General features: G+C 45.5%; 1 protein-coding gene across 3 annotated transcripts in view; it reads left to right on the top strand.

Moving 5' to 3' along the window:
• Positions 1–8917, top strand: part of Taf5l (TATA-box binding protein associated factor 5 like) — a 30644-nt gene extending 21727 nt beyond the window's left edge. For 2 of the 3 annotated variants that reach the window (XM_023700838.1, XM_023700837.1), the window contains exons 4-5: positions 1268–1992; positions 7063–8917. In XM_023700838.1, coding sequence (XP_023556606.1) covers positions 1268–1992; positions 7063–7860 — 1523 coding nt within the window. In that variant the 3' untranslated portion in view covers positions 7861–8917. The remainder of the gene's footprint in view (positions 1–1267; positions 1993–7062) is intronic. The other variant, XM_004640809.2, reaches the window with a different exon arrangement.
• Positions 8918–12568: the final 3651 nt, after the last annotated feature.

Here is a 12568-nt window from a genome sequence, read left to right as displayed (position 1 = left end):
GACATGCCAGCCAGGCATGGTAGTAATCTCAGCACACTTGGTAGTCTTGAGGCAGGAGGATCACTGAGTTCAGGGCCAGCTGCATTATGAGACCCTGCCTTAAAAAAAAAAAAAAAAGATTATCATGAAGTTGGAAAGTATTTACATAGTGTACATTATGTACTGTAAAGTCATTTTAAATCATTATGTACTATAAAAATGTAGGTTTAGCCTGATGTGGTGCATGACTATAATCCCAGTACTTGTGAAGCTGAGGCAAGAGTATCATTGCAAATTCAAGGCCAGCCTGAACTGTATAGCAAGGCCCTGTCTCAAAGACCAAAAAAAAAAAAAAAAAAAAAGTTATTTTTTAGTTTTGAGGTAGTCTATGTAGTTCAGGCTGGCCTTGAACTCACTATGTAGCCCGGGCTGGCCTCAAACTCACATGGATCCTCCTGCCTCACAAATGTGGGAATTACAGGCATGCATGAACATGCCCAGCTGGACTTTTTTTTTTTTTTTTTTTTTTTTTTTTTTCAGTAAATTTGGAGATAGCTCAGTGGTCTAAGTCCCTGCCTGACAAGTGCAAGGACCCGAGTTTGATCCCTAGCCCCTGTGCCGAGCCAGCCACTGAAACTAGGTGTGGTGGTGCACTCCTGTAATCCCAGCACTGGGGGAGGCTGAGATAAGAGGATCAGCCCAAGTCTGAGCTGTGCAGCGAGACCCTGTATAAGTAAATAAAGTAAAATTAAAAGAATTTGCAAAGAATGTTCAGTCTCCCAAGAACCTATCTAAGAACCCTCAAGACTGGATTTTTATGTTTAAGAAATGCTGTGCACTTGAAGGCCAAATACAAAATTATTGAGTTGTGAGAGTATGGGCAAGTCCTTCACTCCCTAGGCTAGACTGCAGAGTCCATGCTTCTCTCCCATCAGAAAAACAAACTTGAGCTGGCCAGGTAGCTCAGGTGGAGCAGATCCCTGGCACCACAAGCTGTGCCAGTTGAGACTGGGCGTGGTGGCACATGCCTGTAATCCCAGCACTTGGGAGGCTGAAAACATGAGGATCATTACAAGTCTATGTAGTGAGACCCTGCAGACCCAGTACTAAATACATTTTTTAAAAAATTAAAAAATAACAAAGGAAAAATTGAAACTCTAGTGTTCTCCGTGAGCTGATTTTTAATCAGTAGTCTGAAAAAACGGAATCCTACCTCAAAAGTGTTACAGGGGCAGAGCAGGCTTTCTAGGAAAACTCTCTTCTAAGCCTTCTCTTCCTTTCGTTGCAGATTCTGATTCTCAGTACAGCCATGAAGTTATGCCTCTCCTCTACCCACTGTTTGTCTACCTCCATCTCAGCCTGATCCAGAGCAGCCCGAAGAGCACAGTGGAAAGTTTCTATAGCCGCTTCCATGGAATGTTCCTGCAGAATGCAAGTCAGAAGGATGTTATTGAGCAGCTGCAGACCACCCAAACCATCCAGGACATCCTGTCCAACTTCAAGCTTCGTGCATTCCTAGATAACAAGTACGTGGTCCGTCTCCAGGAAGACAGCTACAACTACCTGATCCGCTACCTCCAAAGTGACAACAACAGTGCTCTTTGCAAGGTCCTCACCTTACATATCCACCTGGATGTGCAGCCTGCCAAGAGAACAGACTACCAGCTCTACACCAGTGGTGGCTCCTCCCGCAGTGAGAGTAGCAGCCTGGAGCCCCCAGATGTGCCCAGCCCCATTCTGCAGAATGAGGCTGCCCTGGAGGCCTTACAGGAGAGCATCAAACGTGTCAGGGAGGGCCCCCCCTCCCTCACCACCATCTGCTGCTACGCCTTCTACAACACAGAGCAGCTGCTAAACACTGCAGAAATTGCCCCCAATAGCAAGCTGCTTGCTGCTGGGTTTGATAACTCCTGCATAAAACTCTGGAGTCTGCGGTCCAAGAAGTTGAAATCAGAGCCCCACCTTGTAGACACGTCACATATCCGTTTGGCTTGTGATACTCTGGAAGAAGAGGTAGGGGTGTTGCTTTTTCTTCCTTGCTCTTCCTCCTATTAGAAAAGCTTCCCAAACTTGACAGCTCTCAAGGAGAATACTTATCCCTTTCATCATGCAGCCACAGCCAAACTAATGCCATTTAACTAGGCACTGAATCCTCATCCCTCACTTCAATGCAAAAACTTTTCTCACAGCATTAACTTAGCTATACAAATGAGTAACCAATATTTATTGCTGTCTGAAAACTAGATGTTATCACCAAACCTAACTAAAGACCTTTATCTAATGTTGACTTTAGTTGAGATTATACTTGGTGTCCATTTGCAAGTGTGCACACTACTGTACAACTCTATAGACATCAGAAATATAGCCAGATGTGGTAGCACATGCCTGTAATCCCAGCATTCTGAGAGAATGAGGCAGGAGGGTTAAAAGCTGAAGCCCTACTTGGGCAACTGAATGACTTAGACCCTGTCTTTTTAAAATTTTTAAATAAAAAAAAAAGGTGAAGATTGGGAATGTGGCTAATGCAAAGGCCCTTCATTTAGTCCTTCATGCAGAAATTGAGAGAAAATCAGTGATGCTACTGGGTCAAAGGTCTGCTTTGACTATTTGTTCACCACAGAAATCAGTGCTGTTTCACACTTACCAACACACTGGCATCTCTGCACTGGGTGGGACCAGCCTTGTGAGGCCAGTGCTCATCCTCTGGTTCACTATACCCAGGTATCTCCACACCTCACTGTGGAAAGTGACACAGGAAGCAGAGCCACCATGTCCTCTCAATCAGTGCAGTGCTCTGTGGCCAGATTGTGCTTTGGGGTACAGGCATGAGAACAAAGGGAAGCCCTGGCAGCCTGAGTTCCACATCACAGATGGGGCTTTGAAAGAATGTGGTCCAAAGTAGACAAGTCAGCTTTGCAAGGTCGACACCCTGAAGGCCTGCACAAGTTGGGGCAAACATTTTTCTCCTGTCACCACTTAAAGTCAGGAGCCTTGCCTCAAGGTACTTGGCATGTAAGATTGTTGGACAGGGTTGAGACTCAGAGTAAAACCTCACTCTGGCTATGCAGCTGCTTATGAGGATTTGGGAATATCATGCAGGAAGCAGAAGCCTTGGCTTCCTGCACCTGTCCCTGTGTTGAGTCCCCAGTAATCTTATGGTCTTTGCACTTTGGTTCTTGCTGAAAGAATAGGATAGAGAGATCTTGTTATGGTTAATAAAGAATCTAGATTCCCTGTTCAGCTCTGATTTCTAGAATTCTACGATCCCACAGAACATCTGTTACACTTGTATGAATCTTGTTTTGGTTTTGTTTTTTTTTTAATCTTTTTGAGAAAGGGTCTCGCTATGCAGTTCAGGCTGGCCTTTAGCTCACTTTGTAGTCCAGGCTGGTTCTTGAACTTGCAACAGTCCTACCTCAGCCTCCCAAATGCTGGGATTACAGACATGCACCACCACATCTGGCTCACTTGTATGAATCTTAAAACTTATCTGTGACTGGAGACTTTCTGACTGCTGCTTCATATACAACTCAGGGATGCTCCTTTACCTCCAATTTTCTGTAATTACAAAAAAAAACTAGTGTTTTTACTGATCTTATTAGCCTTGATAATACATACTTTGGAGATTGTTCTGGCATTAAAAATCAATATAAAGGACAATAGCTCCGGGCATAATGGCGCAGGCCTGTAATCCTAGCACTCAGAAGGCTGATGCAGGATTGCCATAAGTTCAAGGGCAGCCTGGACTACATAGTAAGTTCAGGGGCAGCCTGAACCACATAGTGAAAGACTGTCAAAAAAAAAAAAAAAAGTGCTGCTAGTTACATGACTGCACTAAAATCATTGAGTTAATAAACTTTAAAATTAGGAATTTGGGCCAGCAAGATAGCTCAGCAGTCTAAAGTGCCTGCTTAGGCAAACGTAGGCAGGCTCAGGGGACACAGTTTGATCCCCTGCTCCACATGCTGTGCCAGCCCCACCCTCAGGGTAGGCTGAGCTGGCCAAAAAAAAATTATGAATTTTACAGCATGTGCATCCCACCTCAGTTTTGAAAGAGCAGTAGTGCTAGTGAGTAGAGCACATGCCTAGCATGTGCAAGGCCCTGCATTCAACTTCTATCTCTAGTGCTATGGAAAGCAAAATAATAAGCATAGGGAAGAAACAGTAAGTGAATGTCCCTACACAAGCATAAAGTTTTCTCTATTATGCCATGTGGCAGTTTCCTCTAGCTTTTGTTATCCTGATGAGGATGCTCTAGGTCAGCTCTGAGGTGGGGCTAGCAGCTATCTCCTGCTCCAACTAGTGCATCTGCTCTGGATGAGAGGGGACCAAGAGGTGCCTGGCTCTTGGCCTTGTTGCTTAACAGCTGTGTATTTCATTGTCTGCACAGAAGGCAAAACTGCAAAGAAGCCAGCCTCGGTGTTTCTCTTTGGCATGTGTGCACACCCACACACTGTACCCCATCCTACCCCACTCCTGCAGCTCTGCAGCCCGCATAGAACACCTGTGTTCATCCTTTTGGGTCTTTTAGTTCATGTCACAGCTGCTGTCCTTGAAGACCTCTCAGAGGAGTAGTGTTGTCAGAAACCTCAGTTCTGTAACTTGTATGTAAAGCTGTTATTAGGTAAATGCTGTCCAGTGAGTGTATGATATGAGCCCACACATGTGATTTGGATTTTTCTAGTGGCTGTATTTAAAAATATTAAAACACTGTCAAAATTAATCTTAGGAATGTACTTCAAAATAACAGTGTATTCAGTATGGGCCAGTTGTGGGAGTACACATCTATAATTCCCAGCATTTGGGGGCCAGAGATAGGAGGATCACTGCAAGTTTGAGCCCCGTCTGGGATATGTAGTGAATTCAAAGCCTGCCTGAACTACATAGTGAGACCCTGTCTCCAAAATAAATGAATAAATATATAAATAAAATAATGTATTTAGTATGGGCAAAATGCTATCTGAACATAGGAGCAAAATCTTAAATACTAATGGAATCTGTTATCTCTTCTGTTGGTTTTGGTTTGTTTTAGGAGGGTTTATTTTGGAGGTTGGTTTGGGGGTTTTGTTGGGTTTTGGGTGGGGTTGTTTGTTTGTGACAAGGTCTTAGTGTGTAGCTCAGGCTGGCCTTGAACTCACTTGGCAGCCCAACCTGGTCTCAAACTCTTCTCAGTCTTCCAGCTCAGCCTCTCAAGTGCAGAAATTACAGATGTGTGCCACCATGCCTGACTCGCTTTCCAGTTTTAATCTACTCAGAAGCCCAACTTCCTGATAGTCAACAGGGTACATCATATGCCTGTAATCCCAGCACTTGGGAGGTTGGGGCAGGAGAATTGCTGTGAGTTCAAGACCAGCCTGGACAACATAGTTAGAACTGGTCTCAAAAAAAAAAAAAAAAAAAAATGGGCATGGTGGCACATGCCTGTAATCCCAGCTCTCAGGAGGCTGAGGCAGGAAGATTGTTGGGAGTTCAAGACCAGCCTGGGCTACTAAGTTAACTTAAGGCCAGCCTGAACTGTGTAGTGAGACCCTGTCTCAAAAAGTTAAAAAATGGGGCTGATGAGATGGCTCAGTGATCTAAAGCACCTACTTAGAACAAGCTTAGCAAAGCACATGGACTGCGGTTCAATCCCCCAGCACCACATGCCAGCCAGCCCTGCCCCCTGGTGGGCTGATACACACACACACACACACACACACACACACTCACAAATAAATAAATAAAATTTATTTTTTAAAAAAAAAGGAGGGTACCTTGCAAAACTGATGTCCCCTTTGCTCTGTAGAAACCAGCAGTATTCATCCTGCTTCTTTTAATGCTTAGTGAAAGTTTATTACAGTCATAAATCCCAGGATAGAGACAGTTGTAGTTAAAGAAGCTTGTCTGTGAGGGAAAAAAGAAAATAATTTGAAAGCAAGTGAGCTCAATGTGGGGAAGGCTATGGGAGCGGACCCCAAGCACTCTTGCTAGCTGTCTGCTCTCCCATCCTCATGTATAGAAATTATTTCCAGGAGTCACAGGAATTACTTGGCTTTGTTTTATTTAGCACTTCCTGATCCATGACTTATCTTCTTTCTTTGGAAGAAATGTCTAAGGCCCTCCAGAAAGTCACTGTTTTAAACTTCTTTTGTATCAGTACTTGGGGGTTGAACTCAGGTCCTCAAGCATACTTGGCAAGCACTACCACTGAGCTACACCCTCACTGCCATGCTGTTCTTACATATCTAGGTTGTATTTTGGCCAACTCCATAGTTCTGCATTATTTGTGAAGTGAGATCTTGTCTGTGTGCAAACGTGGCTCCCTTCATCATTTTCCCATTGTGGGGATAATACACCTGCATGGATACTTTTGCTTGTTTTGTTTTTGGTTTTGGTACTGGGAATTGAGCTCAGGACCTTGCACTTGCCAGGCAGGCACTGTGCTGCTGAGCTATATCCCCTGCTCTGTGTGGATATTTTTAAATGGAATAAAAGCATGGAGCTACAAGGCTTATAAAGCAGCTAGAACTGATGGAAGATGGTGTGCCATGGAGGAGAATATAAGAACTTAAAAGCAAATCTTTTCATTCTTTTTTTTTTTTTTTTTTTTTTTTTTTTTTTTTTTTTTTTTTTTTTTTTTTTTGGAAGAATCAGGGATTGAACTCAAGCCCTTGCACTTGCCAGGGAAGCACTTATTCCACTGAGCCATCTCCCTGGCCCAATGCAAATCTTTTTAGATGACATACATCAGAGTTATCAGTAAAAGTTACCATCAGCTGCCTTCAGCCAGATCTGATACAACATTATTCTCCATTTGAATAATGCAGGCAGGATGAGGTGATAACAGCCTTGTTCTCCTGCAACTGATGTGCTTGCAGGGTGGATTTTAAAAAAAACATTGGGCAGGTTGCACCTCTGCCAAGTTACTAAGTTCTGTGGAGATTGTTTTCCAGGTGTGAATAGGGCAGGATCACTGTTGGTGCAGGTGCTATTTCTCAAGTACGTTGACCTTTGTCTGTTCTTCTCCTGGGCCTGGATTCCATGTGAGACCAATAAACATTTTTTTATTGTGTGTTTTTCTCTCATCCCACCCTGATGTCCCAGGAGGATGAGGAGGAGAGTGCAGGCACAGAGATGAAGATCCTACGGGGACACTGTGGACCAGTATACAGCACACGTTTCCTCACGGACAGCTCAGGGTTGCTCTCTTGTTCTGAGGACACGTCCATCCGGTACTGGGATCTGGGGAGTTTCACCAACACTGTGCTGTACCAAGGACATGCCTACCCAGTGTGGGACCTGGATATCAGCCCCTACAGCCTATACTTTGCCAGTGGGTCCCATGACCGCACTGCCAGGCTGTGGTCCTTCGATCGGACGTATCCGCTGAGGATATATGCAGGACACCTGGCAGATGTGGACTGTGTCAGATTCCACCCTAACTCTAACTATTTAGCCACAGGTTCAACTGACAAAACTGTCCGGCTGTGGAGTGCCCAGCAGGGGAACTCAGTGAGGCTCTTCACAGGCCACCGTGGCCCCGTGCTTTCTCTGGCTTTCTCTCCCAATGGGAAGTACTTGGCATCTGCTGGCGAGGACCAGCGGTTGAAACTGTGGGACCTGGCCTCTGGGACCCTTTTTAAAGAGCTGAGAGGCCACACAGACAGTATCACCAGCCTCGCCTTCAGCCCTGATAGTGGCCTAGTGGCCTCTGCCTCCATGGACAACTCAGTGCGTGTGTGGGACCTCCGGAACACATGCGGTAGCACACCTGCAGATGGCTCCTCCAGTGAGCTTGTGGGTGTCTACACTGGACAGATGAGCAGTGTTCTAAGTGTGCAGTTCATGGCCTGCAACCTGCTTCTGGTGACCGGAATCGCACAGGAGAATCAAGAGCACTGATTCTTACATTGGCTAGAATGGACTGGGCTGTAGTGAGAGGCCTCTGGCCACAGCATGGATGTACTGAGCAAGTTACTGACAGACTGTGAAAGAGCCCAACCCCATGCAGCCTCAGTGTTATAGGACTCAGGCTGGGCCAGGGCATGGTTCAGTGACTCCTGGACTTGAGATGAACACTGGGATGCCTTGAGGTCGGTGGCATGTTCCTAGAGGACCCTTGGGACCCCATGTGCAAGCACCTTCCCGTTTGCATCTTATTCTCCTCCCAGTGTGCTTACTGAGGGTAGTTGCCAAGTGCCCTCCACAGCACCCCTAGATGCCCTTAGTTGGGCCACCCTCAAGGAGGGAAGTGGGGACAACTGGGAAAGGGAGGGATGATCCTTTTCCTGTATGACAGAACCAGGCTTTTTTTTAATTATTATTATTGATTATTATTATTACTGCGAAGAGGAGACCTAGCACTGGCAGAGGGGAACATCTCTGCTTTTATCTTCAGGTTTGACTCCTGGCACTGGCTGTGATACTTGTAATTTTGAGCTTCAGGGAATTCAGAGATTTTGGTGGCACAGTGTATCAGAAAAAAGTGAGGTCTTGAATGCACATTGAGCACACCAAATAACATGTTTATGGAAGTCAGTGGGTAGGGTGACTGAGAACACTGGGCTCCTGCAGTGACGGGGTAAAGAGTCTTTCTTGGCTGCATTTCTATCAATAATTCTTTCCCCTAAAAAGAAAGATTATGGTAGGGTGGGGTGCAGCTTAGTGGTAGTACATTTGTCTAGCCTATGTACAGCCCTGGGTTTAATCCCCAGTACCACCAAGAAGAAAAAGATATGGTAAAGAATAATTTGCAGTAAGTCACAAGATAGAATTGTAGCGTTAGACTTCAGAGTGGCTGTTAATCAGCTCTCTGGAAGTGAGCGCGTCACAAGGTGAATCCTGAGTGTGCGTGCACATGTCAAACTGTGCCCTGAGGATGAAGCAAGTTCTAATGTATGGGGAAAGGATTAAATATTTCTGTTTTCCGAAAAGAGTTATTTTGTATTTTGTTTTCTATTAAAATGTATTTAGTTTCAAAAAAAAAAACCCCACAAGCGTCAGTGTCTCATTTACCTTCCTGAGACAGGTGTGTTCTGTCCTGGAGGGGCTCTAGCTTCTCTTGAGGGCAGTGGCTAGACTTCAGCTAGAAGGGTCCAAGGAAGGTAGGTACACTTTCATCTACTCGGTGCTCTGTCTAGTTTACTTTGAGTCCTGATTCCTCTTGACATCACTCTAATTACTGATGATGTTTAACATGTCACAAAATAGCAAGCTGGAGACAAACACTACTAACTAGAGTTCCTGGGAATTCCTGATTCCAGCTTCCTTGAAAGGTCCCATTAAAAATCTGTAAGGGCCCTAAGAACTAGGTCATTTGAAAAACTATTAGCTTGCAGGGCATGGTGGCATATGCCTGTAATCCCTTGAGGCTGAGCCAGAATTGTTGCAAATTTGAGGTCAACTTGGGCTACAAGAATTGATATGTGGATTACATCTTAATCTGTCACTAAAAACTTTTGAGAAGATGCACCTCATTTGGAATATCTGGCCTGTAGTGGACACAGGAATGTTTGCTGAAGGTCAGAGTATGAAAGGGCAGACTTGGTGGCTGTACCCACAAGACAGGACAGAGCATCCACCGTGCCTTTGGGCTTAAAGACATCAGCTCAGCCAGCATGAGGCTTTTTTTTTTTTCTGTACCAGGGATCAAACTCAGGATCTTGCATTGCTCTGTCCCTGGCCCCAGCATGAGGCTTCTGAGGCTGAACTTGCTGAAGGTTAATCCTAAACTGACTCAGCACACCAGATTTTATATCTGAATTTCTCCAGTTTGTTTTGATTTTTTTAATGAGATTTATACTTCTAAAAGTTTTTTTGTTTGTTTGTTTTTTTTTGTATTTTTAGGGAAGGGTCTACAAGGTGTTCAGGGTCTCACTACTAGATCGAATTCAGTGATTCACCTGTTTACAGCCTCCCAAAAGCTGGGATTACAGTTATGTGCCACCACGCCCAGTCTCTAAATTTTTTGAAGTGCTTTTTATTGTTTAAACCACTATTACTGACTTTAATAGTGTTTCTTTTCTCTGTGTGTGGCAGAGTCTTGATTTGTAGTTCAGGCTGGCCTCAAACACAGGGTGATCATCCTGCCTCGGCCCCCCTGAGTGCTGGGGTTACAGGCATGCACCCCCATGCCTGTTAATCAGCGTTTCTAAGTTTGTGTCTTAACTGTAAAGCTAAAGCCTGAATTAACCTATAGGTAATACATAGGGCTCCTGACTCTGCTGATGAAATGCAGCCTCTAGCTGTGGCTAAGAATTCAAGGTACCACAGGTAGGTGTCCTGTGCAACACAAGACCAGAAGGAAATGCTCCACACATGCTTTGGTGTGGTGTGACCTCATCCACCACTACTACTGTATTTGCTCAGTGCCGACGCTAAATGGAAACCAGAAAACATCTCTTGTTTTGTCTTTTTTGAGACAGGGTCTTGCTGTGAGGGTGGCCTTGAGCTCACGCTAGCCCAGACGGGCCTCAAACTTGGAACAATCCTCCTGCTTCAGCCTCCCAAGTACTGGAATCCTACGCATGCACCACTATGCCTTTGGAGGAAAAAAATCTTGATGAGAAACATTTTTCCTTAATTATAATCTTTCTTTTGGTCCTCAAAAAAGAGCAAGGACTCTAGAATTCTGGTTGGATCTGTCACGCCCATGGGGCTGCACAGCATGCAGGACTAACCAAGGATCAAACCCTGGTCCCTGCATTTGCCAAAGCAGGCACGCAGTCCACTGAGCTATCTTGCCAGCTCTGAAGAGCTATCTTTATCTGTCTTCCTTCCTCTTTCCTCAGCCACCTCCCAACTTACTTTGAGCTTCCTCTCATCTCCCCTTGCTAAGAGTTTTCAAGTCCTGGTAACGGCCTCTGGCTGCTGGAGCCTCTGTCAAGAGTGGAGCCTGCACCTGAACCTGGGCCAATCCAGGTTCAGTGTCTTGGCTTCCAGCAAAGTGCGAGGACAGAGGGAAGAGCTGTGGCTGCCAAAGCATGCAGCAGCCTGCCGCCTGCAGTGGGGATGTAACAGGGTTGCTACCTGTGTGTGGTGCCTGCCACAGTACAAGCAGAGCTGCTGTGAGGACACAGGATGGACTCCCTGTGCAGCAGCCCCACCCATCACTCACCCTGCTAGGTGCCAAGCCACTTGTTTCTGTCTTCTCACATACTCACCCATGGCCTTGTGCTGGTACAGCCCATGACTGGTGTGTTCCTTTCCAAAGCCTTGTAGTTCTGCCTGGCTCTCCCTCATCCCTCCACCTTCCTGTGAATGAAACCAGTGAAACAGAAAGTGGGCCCTTGAGGGGAAAGTGTAGCCCCAACTCCTGCCAGGCACCCTACTCTGTGGAGTCTCATAGCAGGGCATAGGTTGGAATCAAGTTAAAACAGCTGAGGTAAAACAGCCGAACCAGGATTCCAGGACATTTTCAAGGTTAAGATACAGGAAGGAAGTGGAGGACAATAAATGTTACCACATATTAAATTCATTCTGTGGCCAAAGATATAACTCAGTGGCGCAGCACCTGCTTAGCAAATACAAGGTCCTGCATTTGGTTCCCAGTACCCCAAAAAAACCCAAAGTCAGAAACTTGGCAAGCATATATTCTTCGCCAGACGTGGTGGTGCAAGCCTGTAATCCTAGTAATCCCAGCACTCCCAAGGCTGAGGCAGAAGAATCACTGGGCATTCAAGACCAGCCTGAGCTACAAAGTGAGCTCAAGGCCAGCCTGAACTGCATAGCTAGACCCTGTCTCAAAGAGAAAATAAGGGCTGGCCAAATAGCTCAGTGGATTAAAGCCTCCTGCTTAGGCAGATGCAGGGGTCAGCCCAGCCTACCATGCAGGCCTCACCCCTGGGGTGCACTGAGATGGCGATTGAGACTGGGAGTGGTGGCGCGCACCTATAATCCCAGCGTTTGGGAAGCTGAGAACAGAAGAGTCACTGTAAGTCTGATCTGTGTAGCGAGACCCTGTAGCCCTATAGGCCCTGCACTAAATATAAAAAATGAATAAATAAATAAATGCCCTGCCCACACTGAGGACTCACATCTTCAAACTGAAGTACTATAATTATTTGCAAATTCATGAACATTTGCTCAAGATCTGCTTGGTGCTACTAAGTGCATACACCAGTTTAAGAAACTCTAATGGAGATTAATACCAGGAATCTAACATTTAAGCAAAAAACAGAGACCTGAAGCCCTTTTGGCGGGACCACTAGCCATCACTGTGGGCAGGGCAGCATAGAACCTTATCTGTGGATGGAGTGTTCTATAAATTCAAAGGACTTTGCAGCATGGCTCAAACTGAGATAATGTAAAATATGTCAGTACATTTTCCACCACCTTGGCTTGTTTAGCTGGTGACTCAATTTCTCACTGAGAGATTGGCCTTGCACATTGTAGGGGCTCGAATGTTGTTGAGTTGAAATGTTTGATAAGGTTGAGGGTGTAGCTTAGTGATAAAGCACTTGTCTAGCATGCATGAGTCCCTGGATTTGGTCCCCAGCACCAAAAAAAGGAAAAGAAAGGAGAGAAAGGGAAGGGAGGGGAAGGGAACAGAGAAGAGAGTTGGGGAGGGGAGGGGAGGGGAGAGAAAAGGGAAAAAAAAAATCGCTAAGCC

This window comes from Octodon degus, unplaced genomic scaffold (genome assembly GCF_000260255.1).
Source record: "Octodon degus isolate 3935 unplaced genomic scaffold, OctDeg1.0 scaffold00127, whole genome shotgun sequence".
NCBI classification, from domain to species: domain Eukaryota; kingdom Metazoa; phylum Chordata; class Mammalia; order Rodentia; family Octodontidae; genus Octodon; species Octodon degus.
Note: the sequence above shows the minus strand (reverse complement) of the source record. Positions and strands in the feature narration are given on the sequence as shown.